Source organism: Hemicordylus capensis, chromosome 15, assembly GCF_027244095.1.
Source record: "Hemicordylus capensis ecotype Gifberg chromosome 15, rHemCap1.1.pri, whole genome shotgun sequence".
NCBI lineage: Eukaryota > Metazoa > Chordata > Lepidosauria > Squamata > Cordylidae > Hemicordylus > Hemicordylus capensis.
In genome coordinates this window covers 13,740,054-13,756,200 of record NC_069671.1, presented here as the reverse complement: position 1 = coordinate 13,756,200, position 16,147 = coordinate 13,740,054, and the positions used below count along the sequence as shown (strand labels likewise).

General features: G+C 48.1%; 1 protein-coding gene across 3 annotated transcripts in view; it reads left to right on the top strand.

Annotated features, from left to right (window-relative positions):
* SETD1B (SET domain containing 1B, histone lysine methyltransferase) overlaps nucleotides 1-16,147 on the top strand; it is a 68,026-nt gene that overhangs the window by 45,077 nt on the left and 6,802 nt on the right. For 2 of the 3 annotated variants that reach the window (XM_053280163.1, XM_053280164.1), the window contains exons 9-15: nucleotides 2,654-3,421; nucleotides 4,663-4,836; nucleotides 5,631-5,718; nucleotides 6,689-6,918; nucleotides 7,797-7,890; nucleotides 10,441-10,926; nucleotides 11,815-13,781. In XM_053280163.1, coding sequence (XP_053136138.1) covers nucleotides 2,654-3,421; nucleotides 4,663-4,836; nucleotides 5,631-5,718; nucleotides 6,689-6,918; nucleotides 7,797-7,890; nucleotides 10,441-10,926; nucleotides 11,815-13,439 — 3,465 coding nt within the window. In that variant the 3' untranslated portion in view covers nucleotides 13,440-13,781. Of the gene's footprint in view, nucleotides 1-2,653; nucleotides 3,422-4,662; nucleotides 4,837-5,630; nucleotides 5,719-6,688; nucleotides 6,919-7,796; nucleotides 7,891-10,440; nucleotides 10,927-11,814; nucleotides 13,943-15,052; nucleotides 15,185-15,571; nucleotides 15,692-16,147 lie in introns of those variants that run through there. The other variant, XM_053280165.1, reaches the window with a different exon arrangement.

The window sequence follows — 16,147 nt, the reverse complement described above, 5'->3', positions numbered from 1 at the left end:
AAGCCATTGACCCTCTCTGCCTCCTTATTTGAATTTGAATTGAATTCCAAAATATATATATTTGCAAATGGCTTCTAATGAACACATACAGTGTTCTCTGTCTGTATAAACTGCTTTGACAATGTTTGGAAAAAAAAATTGAAAATACAAATACTTGTAGTAGAAGTAGAATGTTGGACTGATCTAAGAAAACTTGGATTCCATTCCCGCCTCTGTCCTGAAGCTCAGCAGATGGTCTTAGGCCAATAATACCTTCAGATTTACCTGCCTTTGTTGAGAGAATAAAACAGGAACATGCCATACATGCCACTTCCAGTTCTTTGGGGAAAAGGCAGAATGAGACTGTAGTAAGCAGTCTTTAACCAGCGTGGTGTAGTGGTGAGAGTGCTGGACTAGGACCGGGGCGACCCGAGTTCAAATCCCCATTCAGCTGTGTGACCCTGGGCCAGTCACTTCTCCCTCCACCTAACCTACTTCACAGGGTTGCTGTGAGGAGAAACCTAAGTATGTAGTACATTGCTCCAGTCTCCTTGGAGGAAGAGCAGAATATAACATGTAAAATAAATAAAATAAAATAAATAACCCATGGCTGCACAGATGTTGGCATAATCCAAGACAATTGGCTTCTGTGGCTGGATGGGAGCTGAAGTCCAAAAACAGCTGGGGGGGGGAGTTCTGCAGCCCTACTTGAACCCCTTAAAATTTAGTTTTTTGTTTGCATATTCTGAGATGACTCCTGACAGTGACTAACGGCCTGTTTATTGGCAGGGTCAAGGATTTTTCAGAAGGTGTCATGGGGTGCTCCTGTGGCCAATTCATGAAGTGCAGAAGCCACAAATGCGGAACAGACCATTGACACCTCCTCTAATGTTTCCTTTCCCCTGACTGTTTCCTAGGCTTTGCATGTATATTTTTTCACACAGTGTAGGAGGTCATCTGTGATGATAAGTTGTGTTCCCCAACTTGCTCCTAGTAGACCGGTTTGGCTTAAAATAGGTAGATCAGGTGATCAGGTGCCCAGGTCGTCTGGCCGCCTTACCCAGCAGGCCAGACAGTATTTTACATTTGGATTTGTACGGTGCAAATGTGTTCTTTGCTGCTTAGGGGGTGGGGGTGGGAATTGCTATTGATGCAACCAAGTGATACATCTGTATGTGTGTGGACTAGCTCACCGTGTTTCTGCATCCTTGTTTCAGTGTGCCAACGATTCCAGCCTTTCTTTTGCTAAAGCCGTCCTTTCAATGTCTAGAACTCCATGGCATTAAGCCACTGAAGAATAAAGCCTGTTTTTAGGACAAGCCATACTCGGTGGTCTCCTTCTGCTTGCTCCCTTCACCTCGTCTCCGTTTGTGACTCCTGGCGACACCTTGCTATCTGCTTTTGTTCTTTGCTACTGTCTGTGATTTCTCTCAAATCTTGAATGAGCCATTCATCCGTTTGAACTTTATTTTAATTGAACGGAGCTTAATCGAAAGCCTCCTCCTTCCAGCTGGCTTTCTTTTGATTTGGGATATATTTTCTCACTCCTGTTTCCGCTCCATCTCCCCACCATTATATTTCTAATCTATGGCTTCAGATGAAAACACGGGTTGCGGAACCTGTTCCTTCTAAGAATGCAGGTCAGCTGCCATCTGGGAAGCTGCTGGAGGTCCCGGAATCGATTGTAACTTTTCCTTCACATAAACTTGAGAGGTTTTCCTTGATTGCCTTTTGCCAACCCTGTCTGTCTAGCTCTTTCTTAAGTCCTTCTTAAAACACACATGCCATGTATTTAGATATTTATTAAAATATGAAGTGTGTGCTTGATTGGAGAAATTCACAGCAAACTTGTGGAAGCCCAAAGTGGCGTATGTATGCTGTATGCTGAGGATCAATTTTGGCTGCCTTGGATGGAATTTATATGGCAGGCAGCCCTCTAGGGCGACATTTGAATGCAGGGCTGAATTCAGGCAGGTAGACTCAGGCTCTGGATTTGGGGGAGGCGTTCTGGGCATTTTAGCTTATTTTCAAAAATAAACAGCTTCTATAGGGCTAGAGGAGGCCAATTTGCTCTTTTTTGCTTAAATATTGTGTGGATAAATACAGATTTGCAGATCCATGAGGGCATGGATGTCTTACAAGTCAGAGAAAAATCAAGCAAGCAAACTGTACATCCAAACTGTGAAAATGAGTGCCACATTCTGCTCTGGACACGTGGACATTTCTAAAAAATCTTTATGCCAGAAGAGATGGTTGTGATTTTTGTGTGTCTATGTGTTCTCTCCTGAAGTTCTAAAATGCTGTTTTAGGCGCTAACCCATTTTTAAAAAATTGGAGTTTTTAAGTGGTGGTTTGCCATTTGTCTGGGGCCATAAATAGTACACTGAATTCTGTATATTTCACTCTTGGGAAGCAACTGCCCTCTGGTGGTAGCAAGTTGATCAAAAGTGACCTTAAAACTCGCTGAGTGATGCAGCTGTGCTGAGCATCTGGACTGTTTTTTCCCTTTAGAAGTGGGAAAGCTCACAGAGAGGAAGATCTTGTGGTCAGATAGCCAGTGTTCGGAATTCCAGAGTCTCCTTTTGGATGCACAAGCTTTGTTGACATTTGTTTCTGGGTTTTTAATTTCTAATATTATGGGGGCAATGAGATCTCGTTTCCCTTTTCCTCACAGTGTCATCAGTCTTCTGGGGAGGACATGGAGATCTCCGATGACGAAGCCACCAGCTCCCCGATCTCAAGCACAGACTGTGCCAAAAACATTGTGGTGAATACCTCAGTCAACAACTCTGCTGTGATGACCCCTTCGATCCCCATGCCTCCCCCTGGCTTTCCGCCCCTGCCTCCCCCACCCCCACCCCAGTCGGTCTTTCCGATGCCTCCACCTCTCCCTCCTCCGCCTCCACCAACTCACCCAGCAGTCACTGTCCCACCTCCACCCCTTCCTGCGCCTCCTGGGGTCCCTCCCCCTCATATCCTGCCTCCACTCCCTCCGTTCCACCCAGCAATGTTCCCCGTCATGCAAGTGGATATGATCAGCGTCTTGGGCAACCAGTGGGGAGGCATGTCGATGTCCTTCCAAATGCAGACCCAGATGCTGAGCCGCCTGATGCAAGGGCAGAACACGTACCAGTACCCCCCGTTCATGGGGAACCGGATGCAGTTTGTGAACCTTCCTCCCTACCGGCACTTCTCCATGGGAGCAGCGATCAGCCGTGGGCAGCAGTGGCCCCCTCTGCCCAAATTTGATCCCTCAGTTCCCCCTCCGGGTTATGAGCCCAAGAAAGAAGATCCGCACAAGGCCACGGTGGACGGGGTCCTCCTGGTGATTGTAAAGGAACTCAAAGCAATCATGAAAAGGGATTTGAACCGGAAGATGGTGGAGGTGGTGGCCTTCAGGGCATTCGACGACTGGTGGGACAAGAAAGAACGTCTTGCAAAGGTAGGAGTCGCATCCGTCTGGTCGCTTCCAGTGACTTCCGAGGAGGAGTGGCTTTGCTGCGCCGGAAGGTCAGCTGTGCCCTCTGTCTCTTTGCATCTGCTCTGAGCTTCTCCCAGTTCAGGCTTTGTATGTTTTCATGCCCCCTTCATATGTTACATTTCCAAGCTGTCTGTACTTCTAGACACACAGAAAATGCATTATTGTAATTATCCTTTCAGGGGACAGGCTGACACTGGCGGCCCCTTCATTGCTGCCCCTGCAGGACTCCTCTCCCATGCCCAGCAGGTGCTTTGTTTGCTGGCTGGGGGCTTGGTTTCTCTCCCTTGCTCCAAGTGAGGGAGAGTCGGCAAGCACCCAGCCGGCAAATGAAGCATCAGCTGGGAGCAGGAGAGGGGCCGCACCTTGCATTCCCAGCCGGCCACCATTTGCCAGCTGGGTGCAGGAGGAGGACAAGAGGGTGCCCTGGAGAGGGGCACGGTGGTGGCCCCAATGGCGTAGGGACATTTGTCCCTCCTTGTCCACTGCTGGCAGCATCCACATTCATGGAGGCCTCGTCCCTGCCTTGCTGAGCTTATGATCCAAAACTTGACATGGGGGAGACAGCGGAAAAGTAGCATGAGATTAGTGCATGCTGGCAAGACCGCAGAAAGAACTTGGATGTTGATAGATGACGCTCTAGCTTGTGAGGGAGAAACGGTGTGCGTTTTGCAGCCACGAAAAGGGTCACACAAAGTTAAGGTTGAAATGAGGGGATCCTGTGGGTCCTTGAGGGCTAACAAACGTCTTACAGCATCAGCTTTCGTTTATGTTGCGATGAATGTGTTAAATCTTTTCAGAGGCTACAAGATTTTGGCCTGTTGCAACCAACAGGCCAAAAAACAACCACCGTGGCCACCCCTCTGAAAACTAAGGTTGTTTTCTGCCAAGCAAAGTGGAGCTCTTGTAGTTGCTCAGTGGACAGTCCATAGCAGGGGAAGTAGCACACCCCACCTGTGGTTCTGACAGGGAGCCTAGCAGAGTTCCTTCAGCTCCAATCTGGCCAGTGGAGATAGAGCAGGCGTTCCCTGTATATGCTGTTGGTGGGTTTAATCCTATCCCCCAGGTAACAACATAACTCTGCACCTGATCAGAGGAATAAAAGTTTAACATGAGAAGATTTCTCTCTTTTCCCTCAACCCACCCAGTTGTTGGTGTACACACCAGCATGGTGTGTCCTCTCTGACCATGTTCCCCTTCCACAGGCATCCTTGACTCCAGTAAAATCTGGAGAAAATAAAGACGAGGAGAAGCCAAAACCAAAGGATCGCATCACATCTTGTCTCCTGGAGAACTGGAACAAGGGAGAAGGGTTGGGCTATGAGGGCATCGGCTTGGGCATTGGGTTGCGAGGAGTCATCCGGTTACCATCTTTTAAGGTAAGAGGAAGGAAGCAATCCATCCATAGTAGTGGTCACCCAGACTCTGAATGCGATTTTCCGGTATTACTCAGCGACATTTCTTTGAAGTTCAGTCCCAGTTTTGATGTCTGCCAGGGTACATTTTCTCCCCTAAAAACTACCCTCCCTTTTAGCTCTGCAACATTTACAAAGAGTGACTTGTTAGCCAATATTGGCTCGGTCGCATCTGTGGTGAAGTTGTTACTGGCTGATCTATTTTGGTGCATAACCACAGTTGTAGGCGAATGAAATACTTGATTGGATGGGTGTCTCTCAGCTCTGTGAGTTTTAGACGGTGCACCAGAAGGTCAGTTTGTTTGGGACAAGACTGTGCAAGCATACGAAACGACTGGAGATTTCTAGGGAACAACTTGATTCCCCCACCCCCACCCCGAGCTTTGATAACTTTAAATATTCTGCTGTATATCAAAAGTCCTTCAGTATGTTTAAGAAACAAGGTGGCGAGGGTAAAAGGTTTCTATCTTGTGTTTATTTCTTGAATTCACGCTCGTATTTAGATTTTCATTTTCAGATTTTCACATTGGCTTCAGAATGCCTATTGGCATTTACCCTGGTATTAAATTATAAATCGGGTTATATGTTTCTCGACAAATAATGAGGGAAAATAAGCAAATCAAAGCCAATCGTAGCACTTCTATGTAGTCAATTTTTAATGTATGTTTTATTTATGTTGTTGCTGTTGTGGAGACATTGGGTTATAGATCTGAAATAAATGCATATCCCCAAACAGGTGCTTTCTGTCCTTTATGCAGGTGAAGAGGAAGGAGCCACCCGAAGCCGCCTCCGCTGGAGACCAGAAGAGAATCCGACCCTCCACTTCAGTAGACAATGAAGATGAAGGTTGGCAAATAGACTTCTTGTTTCCAAGATACGAATAAGGATGCAAATAGCTACATCCTCTGCCTTTATAGCAGGGAGCTCTCTTAAGCCGAACAGACAACACTGCATGTTTAGGCACAGATGCCCTAAACCAGAGTGGGGCGGATTTCAGGTTTGGTGGATCTACCTTGTTAGGATTTTGTTGTTGTTACAATTTTACTTACTATGGGAAAAACTATTAAAAGTCAGACACCCTTGCTAATGTACTGCAAGTTAGTATGTCCCAGTTTATTTTTTGTACTGCTTTCCTATCAAAAGGCACTCAAGGCCTCCAGCAATACACACAGGGTTTAAAATATAAACAATACAAAAAAGGAAGCAATCTAAAAATCTGCCTTCTGCCCAACCCTGATCTGAACGTGCATAGAAAAAAGCCACCTCCCAGGACAAAGGCTAGTGTGACCAAGAGACAGAAACCTGGAGCAGGCTATGCATTTGGAAGGGTGGGGCCTCTGTAGGTAGGAGCACCTCTAACTTCTCAGGGGCTGGAGGTCAGCAGGGAGCAGGCTTAGCCTAGAAAGAGGTGCAGTTCATCCAGGAATGCAACCTTTTCCTTTCTCCCATATAAGTGAATTGTTGCCATATGCTTGTAGGGGCAAGTTAAGGGTTTGTTACAACGAGGGTGGAGCGTTCCTCCTCTCAGTGGTCCAATCCTCGTGTACGGGGATCCCTCAGGGACACACACACACACGACATTAGGCCTGCGGCCCTTGTAACAGTCCTTATAACATCCTCCCTCCACTGCCCATTGTAATGATGGGAATCTCATTAGTGTTACTCAGATGTAGGTAGACTTTCAAGGGTGTGGGTCAAGCTCCTCTAAATCCCCTCTAAAGTGGTGAGAGAACCCAGTTTTGTCACTCACAGCCTTTTGTCACATGACAGGGTCTGGATTGCTGATCTGCGCTTTCATTTATGTTCGCACTCCCAGAATCAGAACGAGATCGAGACCTTCCTGATGCAAGCTTGGACCCCTCCAAGAAAGACGCAGAAGCTGTAGGCCTCCGAAGAAGACCTGCGAGGCCATTGGAGCTGGACAGTGAAGGAGAGGAGGAGGATTCTGGCAAGGAGGAGGAGGAGGAAGAGGAGGAGGAATCCTCTTCAGAAAAAGAGGTGGAACAGGAGGAAGAAGAGGGGGTGATGAAATCAGTGTCTGACAAGGTAGGTCACAAGTTGATCCAAGTTCTTTTCTCTGGCTACATTCATATTTGTTTATTTGACTGATTTATACTCTACTCTCCTCCCCACCATTTTAGGCCTTCAAGGCAGATTTTTCTCTGTGTGTGTGTGCGCGCACGCACGCACACACGCACGCGCGCACACACACACACACACACACAAAACTGCCTTATACTGAGTCAGACCATTGGTCCATCTGGCTCAGTATTGTCTACACCAGGGATTCTCAACATTGGGTCCCCCGATGTTATTGGACTTCAACTCCTATAATCCCCAGCCCCAGTGGCCTTTGGTTGGGGATTATGGGAGTTGAAGTCCAATAACATCTGGGGACCCAACATTGAGAATCCCTGGTCTACACTGACTGGCAGCGGCTCTCCCAGGTTTCAAGCCAGAGTCTTTCCTAGCCCTACCTGGAGCTGCTGCCTGCCTGGGACCTTCTGCAGGCCATGCAGATGCACTGCCAGTGAACTAGGGCCCCCTCCCCGTTAGTGGCAGCAGGGGCTTGCTTCCGTAAAATGTTTTGTGTCAGCAGGGGCAGGCTGACCAAGACTTGTGTGGTCCATTGACTAAGTTGATTTGGTCAGATGATAGTATGATAGAGATGTCCATACATGCTGTTCTCCTCCCGAGGCTGGAAAAGTGTGAGTGTGTTTTCTTGAGCTGCAAATCCCTCTCCCTTTCCACCAGTGGGCAATCTATAGCACACCCCAAGGCCACTGCCTGTCTCTTTTGCTAGACGTTTGTGCCGCAGGAGCATTGGAGCTCTTCACCTGACTGCAATATAGCCATTTGGTCAATAGACCTGCCTCTGAAAACCTGGATGTTTGCTGAACTTGTGAAATGCCTTGTCTCCCAAGGGAGAGGAAGATGCCAATGAAGAGGAGGAGGAAGAGGAGGAGGAAGATGATGAAGCTGAAACAAGTGAAAAGGAGGAGCAGGATTCTGAAGAAGGTTAGAGGTCTTTTTGGTAGCTGAATAAGTCTAAGGTTTTAACATAAGAACAGCCCTGCTGGATCAGGCCCAAGGAGGCCCATCTAGTCCAGCATCTTGTTTTGCACAGTGGCTCACCAGATGCTGCTGGAAGCCACAGGCAGGAGCTGAGGGCATGCCTTCTCTCCTGCTGTTACTACCCTGCAACTGGTACTCAGAGGTATCCTGCCTTTGAGGCTGGAGGTGGCCCACAGCCCTCCGACTAGTAGCCGTTGATAGACCTCTCGTCCATGAAGTTATCCAAACCCTTCTTAAAGCCATCCAGGTTGTTGGCTGTCACCACATCTTGTGGCAGAGAATTCCACAAGTGGATTATGCGTTGTGTGAGAAAGTACTTCCGTTTGTTGGTCCTAGATTGGTCTCTCCAAACTGGGGGAGTGGGCGACAAAGTGGCAAATGCGGTTCGATGTCAGCAAGGGGAAAGTGATGCATATCGGGGCAAAAAACACCACATATACACTGATGGGGTCTGAGCTGACTGAGCAGGAAAGGGATCTTGGGGTTGTGGTGGACAGCTCATTGAAAGTGTCGACTCAGTGCATGGCATCTGTGAAAAAGACCAGTTCCATGCTAGGGATCATTAGGAAGGGGTTTGGGGGCGGGGGGGAATGCAAGTATTATAATGCCCTTATACAAATCTATACACATTTGGAGTACCGTGTGCAGTTCTGGCCACTGTATCTTAAGAAAGAGATTGTAGAGCAGGAAAAGTGCAGAAGAGGGCAACCAAGATGATCAGGGGCCTGGAGCACCTTGCTTATGAGGCAAAGCTACAGCATCTGGGGCTTTTTAGTTTGGAAAAGAGGCGACTAAGGGGAGACATGATCGAGGTGTATAAAATGTATGCATGGCATAGAGAGAATGGACAGAGATAAATTTTTCTCCCTCTCTCACAACATGGTCATCCCATGAAACTGAAGGCCAGGAAATTTAGGACTGACAAAAGGAAGTACTTTTTCATACAGTGCATTATCAATCCATGGAATTCTCTGCCATGGAATGTGGTGATGGCCACTAGCTTGGATGGCTTCAAAAGGGGATCGTCTATCTATCTATCTATCTATCTATCTATCTATCTATCTATCTATCTATCTATCATATTTTTACACCGCCCAAAACTTAAGTCTCTGGGTGGTTTACAACAAGATTAGAAGTAAAACATTCGTTAAAAACAAAAACAAAAAATTTAAAAGCAAGAAATTTAAAACACAATTTAAAATTTTAAAACAATATTCTAAAAACAACAATAAAACAATCAAAACAATATCAGTTAAAAGTCTGGGTGAAGAAATGTGTCTTTAGAGACTTTTAAAAAGATGTCAGAGATGGGGAGGCTCTTATTTCACTAGGGAGCGCATTCCAAAGGCTCGGGGCAGCAAGGGAGAAGGCCTGTCCCTGAGTGGCCATCAGACAAGCTGGTGGCAAATGCAGACGGACCTCTCCTGATGATCTCAATGGGTCGTGGGTTTAATAACGAAGAAGACGTTCTCTTAGATTACATAAATTCATGGGGGTCCGGTCTATCAATGGCTAACTACTCTGGTGGCTATAGGCCACCTCCAGTCTCAGAGGCAAGATGGCTCTCAGTACAAGTTGCAGGGGAGCAACAGCAGGAGAGAGGGCATGCCCTCACCTTTTGTCTGTGGGCTTCTCAGAGGCATCTGGTGGGCCACTGTGGGAAACAGGATGCTGGACTAGATAGGCCTTAGGCCTGATCCAGCAGGGCTGTTCTTATGTTCTTGTTATTATATTGTCTTGAATGTTTGAAAAATAACTAGTGTAAAATATATTTCAGCTTCAGAAAAGTTAGTGCAAATTGACAACTATGGGGTCAGCAAATGTACAGCCATTGGGGGAAAGAGAGTTTGCTGGTGCAGTCAAAAGCACATTGTGCTGTGACAGTGTGAGCAGAAAGTTTAAGGTATTGAGTTATCTGGACAAGGACTGAAAGTAAAGAAGCAAGTATCGTAATATCATTATCTAAGCTTACATGCACCCAGATTGTAAATCCCGCATATGGTTCCGGTTGCCCACTCTCAGAAAGTTATATTGTAGAACAGAGACAATCCAGATGAGGCAATTAAAATGGAAAGGGGATCAAGCATCTCTCTGATGAAGAAAGGTGTCAGAAGCTGGGGCTCTTTGTATCCAGGGGGAAACAGTGACTCTGTGCAGATAAGACTCTGAATGGTGTGGAGTAAATGGAAAGAGAAATCATCCTTGGGGTAATTGGGAATTCTCTGACATGGGGTCAACCCCCGAAACTGATCAGTAGTGGGGTCAAGATAAAAAGAAGTTCATAACACTGTGCATATTGTTTGCTTTGGGGTGCTGGAATGGCTGCTAGCGCAGATGTCTTAGTAGAGTTCTTTTGGGCTTTTTGACATCAGAAGAGTGAGGTGAGGGTGGGAGAGAAAGAAGAAACAAACAGAAATCTTGTACTTGGTCTGAGCATGACCCGAATCACTCTGGTCAGAAGAAGCCACACTAACTTCTTGTCTCCCTCTGTAGAAGATGTCGGGAGTCCTGCCTCTTCCAGAGCAGAGGTTGAGTCATCAGATGAAAGTGAGGAATCCTCTGAATTTGGGACAAGCTCTGACTCTGAGGAGGACGAGGACGAGGAGGAGGAAGAGGAGGAGGAGGAGGAGGAGGAGGAGGAGGTAGATTATGAGGAACAGGTGGAAGAAGATGGAAGGCTGTTGCTAGAGCAAGAAAGAGACACCATGCCCACTGAACTTGCTGTAGAGCCTGTTGCTCAGGAGCTGGAAGATGATGACCAAAAGGAGACCATCCTGGAATTGTTCCCAGTGGAAGACTACATGGAAGGAGCTCCTCTAGCGCTGGTGGAACCTTCCGTGGCAGAAGGAGTGGAAGATGTACAACTGGCAGAAGAGGAAAGTGGCCATCTGGCTGCAGAGTCTCTCCCTACGGAAGTGCTGGTGGTTATAGAGAGAGCCCACGAGGAGAAGCTACAGCTGTCTCCTGTCTGCATGCCAGGTAGGTGCACACACACTCTACCATATGGAGAGCTGTTCTTTCCCAGTTCCCATTGTTGTTGTTCTGAATGTGTGTGGGCATGCATGTATTTCTGCTTCTCCTTTCATTTCAGCACAGTAGATCCAGTTTAGGCAGCAGGAAACCAGCTCATTGTCAATGTGCGCTGATCAGAATTTCAGCCCCATGAGTAACTTAAGAAATGGGAAACTGTATTTGCGTGGCTTAATCTATGAAGGGGACATATTATTATTATTATTATTATTATTATTATTATTATTATTATTAATCACATTGATATCCTGCTCTTCCTCCAAGGAGCCCAGAGCGGTGTTACTACATACTTAAGTTTCTCCTCACAACAACCCTGTGAAGTAGGTTGGGCTGAGAGAGAAGTGACTGGCCCAGAGTCACCCAGCTAGTTTTATGGCTGAATGGGGATTTGAACTCGGGTCTCTCCAGTCCTAGTCCAGCAATCTAACCACTACACCATGCTGGCTCACATAGGTGGATGATGATGATAAAGATGACCCTGCTTCTTAGGCAGATGCTTGGGATAGCTGCCATTTTGTTTGTCACAGCTTGAGCCAGTTTTGTGACTCCAACATGGTTTTCAAGTGATGATTCTCTTATAGTTTTCCAAGGGAGAGCAATTGCCCTTATCCAGCCCCAGCACAGCATCTCTGCAGTGGCTGTTGCTGGTGTCTATCATTTCTTCTTCTAGACTGTGAGAACTTTGGGGACAGGGAACCATCTGATTTTATTATTATTGGTTTTTCTTTGGTTGAAAAGCAGTACATAAATATTTGGAGTAGCAGTATATCTAAAGGGAGTCAATTAGCAGTCAAATTGTGTCATGTTATCTATCTTTCCCCTCTTCCCCTCTCCCAGTGGAAGAGTCCGAGCCAGATATCGAACTGGAACCTGAGGTGGAAGATGGGGCAAAGCCAGAGTTTCGGGACGAAGAAACCCTCCGTCCGCAGACCCCAGTGGGGCTCTTTGGAGAAGCCTTGTCCACCAAGCCTTCCTTTTTCCCCAAGTCTGAGGACAGCAGTCAAGAAGCCCCTGCAAACAGCAAGCTGCCACCCACAGCTGAAGAAGAGGACCGGCTCCCTCGGACTCCTGGAAGGGAAGTGCTGACCCATTTGGAGTCTCCCGTGCTTCCCATCCATGCTGTGCTGCCCTGTTCGCTTCCCCTCCCCTCCGTCCTGTCTAGTAAGGAGGATTCTGTGCTGCTCCCAGAGAGGTTCCCCGAGCAATTGCCGGTGACCAAACCATCTCTGGAGGAAGAGCTTCCTCGGACTCCTGGACGGGACATCTTAGCAAAGTGCTCCCACAGCCTCTCCAAGTCCCAGAGCACAGACACGGTCCCTGCCACCCCTGGCAGCGATGCGCCTCTCACTGGAAGCAGCTTGACCCTCAGTTCCCCGCAAGTTCCAGGGAGCCCCTTCTCATACCCATCCCAGTCCCCCGGGATCAATAGCAGTGGCATCCCTCGGACTCCTGGGAGGGATTTCACTTTCACGCCAACTTTCCCCGAACCTGGTGCTACCCTTCCTTGTCTTTTGTCTGGCAAGAAACCCTTGGAGGATGAACCGGATGAGAAAATCTTTAAAGAACCTCTTGGTGCTTCCATCTTGGTTGGTGTGAACAGTGTCCCCTCCCCGATCCCCTTTGCCAGCCCTCCTGTCCCAGCTTTCCACGCACACATGGACTTGTCTCCCAACCAGCCAGTACCTCTCGCCATTCGGCCTTGCTTGTTCATGGACTCCAAGCTGTCTCTGGAAGAGTGCAGCACAGCTGCACGGGGTCTCTTGCCTTTCCCAGAAGTCTCTGCGGCTTCTCCCCCTCTCCCTCCTCCCCCTCCTCCCATCCTGCCCATCAAACGGAAACCGGGCCGGCCAAAACGGTCCTCTCCGCTGGGCCCTATGTTGGACGCCTATTCCGGCCAACCCCTAGACCCGCCTCTTCTTCCAATCCCAGTTGCCTTGACGGAAAGTGATGTGAGCAAAGAGTTGCTGAGTGGCCACCCAGATGCTTTCTATCCTCTCAAAGACCCGGAAGCAGTCACCCTAGACTTCCGGAATGACGGCTTCCATGAGAAGGTCAGCCCGGATGTCTTGGCTGAGAAGCTTCCTTTTAAGGAACTGGAGAACCAGTGGAATGAGGATTTCAAAGAAGATGAGGCTCACCTGAAATCCAAAAGACAGTGGAGACGCCAGAAGAAGAGGCCAGAGGATGTCCCAACAATTCCTTCCCCTGAGTACTCCCCCCATCGGTATCACTTTAGGCCCCGCTCCGAGTTTGAGGAGATGACCATCCTGTATGACATTTGGAACGGGGGGATAGACGAAGAGGATATCCATTTCCTGTGCGTTACGTACGATCACTTGTTGCAACAAGACAATGGCATGGACTGGCTCAACGATACCCTTTGGGTCTACCATCCTCATATCCTTTTCTGCTGTGTTATCCATCTGGGGTTTCTTGGGATTATATCATTTTGGAAAAGCTAGATTCACTGGGAATTGCTCTACTCCGTTTGTAGAATGTTTATTGTAAGCAATAAGCCTCCACGATATAGCATGAACCAGATAAAAATCTTGATGAAAAAATGTTTCACCAAACTCTTCATCAGATGAAGAGTTCTGTGAAATGCAAAAGCTTGCATATCACTTGTACTAACCTAAATTATGGATGTGTGCAAGGTTTTTATCTGTGTGTGGACTCTGTGAGCTGTCTTTATTTTTTTCTTTCTGCAAGCTTGAATATAGACATAAGAATGTATTGCTGAGTTACCCACAGGTCTGGTGGCCCACAAACTGCTGGGTTTCTCCTTAATATAAAGCCACCAACCAGCTTTTCTATCCCAAAGAAGAAGAAACGGGATGATGGAATGCGGGAACACATGACAGGCTGCGCCCGAAGTGAAGGCTATTACAAAATCGACAAGAAGGACAAGCTGAAATACCTCAACAATAGCCGTGCGTTTGCAGAGGAGCCTCCAACTGATACACAGGTTCAAGACCATCACTTTTTGCTGAGAGTTACTTAACATGATTTGCTTTTGATCCATTGATTTGCTTTTATGCATCTTGGGTTGGGAATTCTTTAGGTAACTCTCTTCAGCCTCGGTTGTGCTCGAGCCGTTTTCCGCCTGGAGTAGAAAAGGCAAGAAGTTGAATGGAATATATGACATTGCTGGATGTCAACTTTGTGGTCACTGCCTGGAGGGCAAGGCTGATGACTCCCTTGGTGGGGATATAGAAATAGAAGTGGGGAGGCAGCAAGACTGGATAACAGCACAGCATTCCAGACCTGGAGGCATTTTGTTTAGGGCACGGATGGTTGTAGGGCTCAGTGGGGCAGTGACAGCCTTCATCAACCCTAAGTGCAGTTCTCAGTCTAAGTGTTTTTTGGGCCTGTGTGAAGCTTTAGCCAGAGCTGAATATTCTGCACAGTCCCGCCCCCCAACACCATGAGGAGATGACTATTCTCACTCTGCAGTCAGGCATTTTGCCCACTTGCAGGGCGCTCCTTTAAGGGAAAGGGAGCCCTCTTGAGCCCCTGAAGGTGCTAGGGAAAATAGCCTTTCCCTGTGCTTTTCTCCTAGAGCTCTTAAGAGAGGTCTCTGTCTCTCTTAAAGGAACCCCCCCAGCCCTGAGAAAAGCGCATGACTGTGTGGAGGTCAACATGGTAGGAAACAGTGTCCCCTCTAACAGGGATTCCCAGATGTTGACTACAAGTCCCAGAATCCCCAGCTGCCATGGCTTTTGCTTGGGGATTCTGGGAGTTGTAGTCCACAACATCTGAGAATCCCTGTTACAGGGAACACTGGTAGGAAATGGCTCTCACCCTGAAGTGTTGGGGTGTTGTTGTTTTTTTGCCAAAGTGGGCCCTGACGATCACTGGCTTTGGGACGCCTTTGCAAGTCAGATGAATATTTACCGGAGGGATTTCTTTGCCCTGTGATCTGAGCTGGGAACGTCGGGGGTTGAATCTGGGAGTTTCTGCATGCAAAGCATCTGCTTTATTGTGATCCCTCCAGACCCACGATGCAAAACCTGCCTGGAAACCAAATGTGAGTACAAGCTTTCTAACCACCGAGCTGTCCCGTCTTTGTCCTCAGGGCATGAGCATCCCCGCCCAGCCCCATGCTTCCACCCGGGCTGGCTCCGAGAGGAGGTCCGAGCAACGCAGGCTCCTGTCATCCTTCACCGGCAGCTGCGATAGCGACTTACTCAAATTCAACCAACTCAAGGTCAGTCACACAGCTCTTCTCTTGGCTCCGACCCATCAGCCCACATGTCTCACCCCCCGCCCCGCCACCCTCCAGTATTTCAGTCTGATTGCTGTTGGGAAAACTGGAGAGACTTCTACAGCATAGAAAACCAACCTTGGCCTGGGGTGGGCTTTGCAGAAGCTGCCTGCAGATCCTTGGAAGGGGACAGAGAGAGGCAGGGCAAGTCCTTGACCTCTGCCGCCCAACTCCAGAAGCCTCCTTGGCCCTGGGCCATTGCAGATCTTCTCTTCCAAGCTCTCGTGGCACATCGAACCACGAGTGCTGGGCTCAGGGCCCTGCTGTTGCGTTGGGTTCGCTTCCGAGGAAAGGGCTCACAGTAGTCGTCTCTCTCTCCCTCCCTGATAGTTCCGGAAGAAAAAGCTAAAATTCTGCAAGAGCCACATTCACGACTGGGGCCTCTTTGCGATGGAGCCTATTGCTGCTGACGAGATGGTGATTGAGTACGTGGGCCAGAACATCCGGCAGGTAGGCCTGGAAATGCCACACAGCTCTCCACGGTTGCTGAGGGGGCTGTGCCTTGATAGCCAAGGGGCTCTGCCCTTCCCATACCTAGAGAAGCACAGGAGTGGTGGTGTCAGCCCTGTCTCCAGCTCCTGGCCTCTCCCGTAGCTCTGAGCAAGTGGAGAGTGGAGTCCTGAGATGGACAGTGCCACTGCAGTTGAAGATGGGCAGTGCTAATATATATTTTAAATTTTCCTACATGTTTTTTTTTTTAAATATGCAAGTAAACAAAGATCTAGCACATCAGGGAGACTGATCCTTTCTTTGCTATTTTTCTACTTGCAGGAAGCTTCCAACCCCCCTTGTTTTTTCATGGGGGGGGGGATTCCAAAATATTTACTTGTAGCCTGTTTCCATGATGCTCTGCCACTTGATTTCCACCATCATTCTGACGGAGGGCTGGGGGGCACCTCCAGCCTC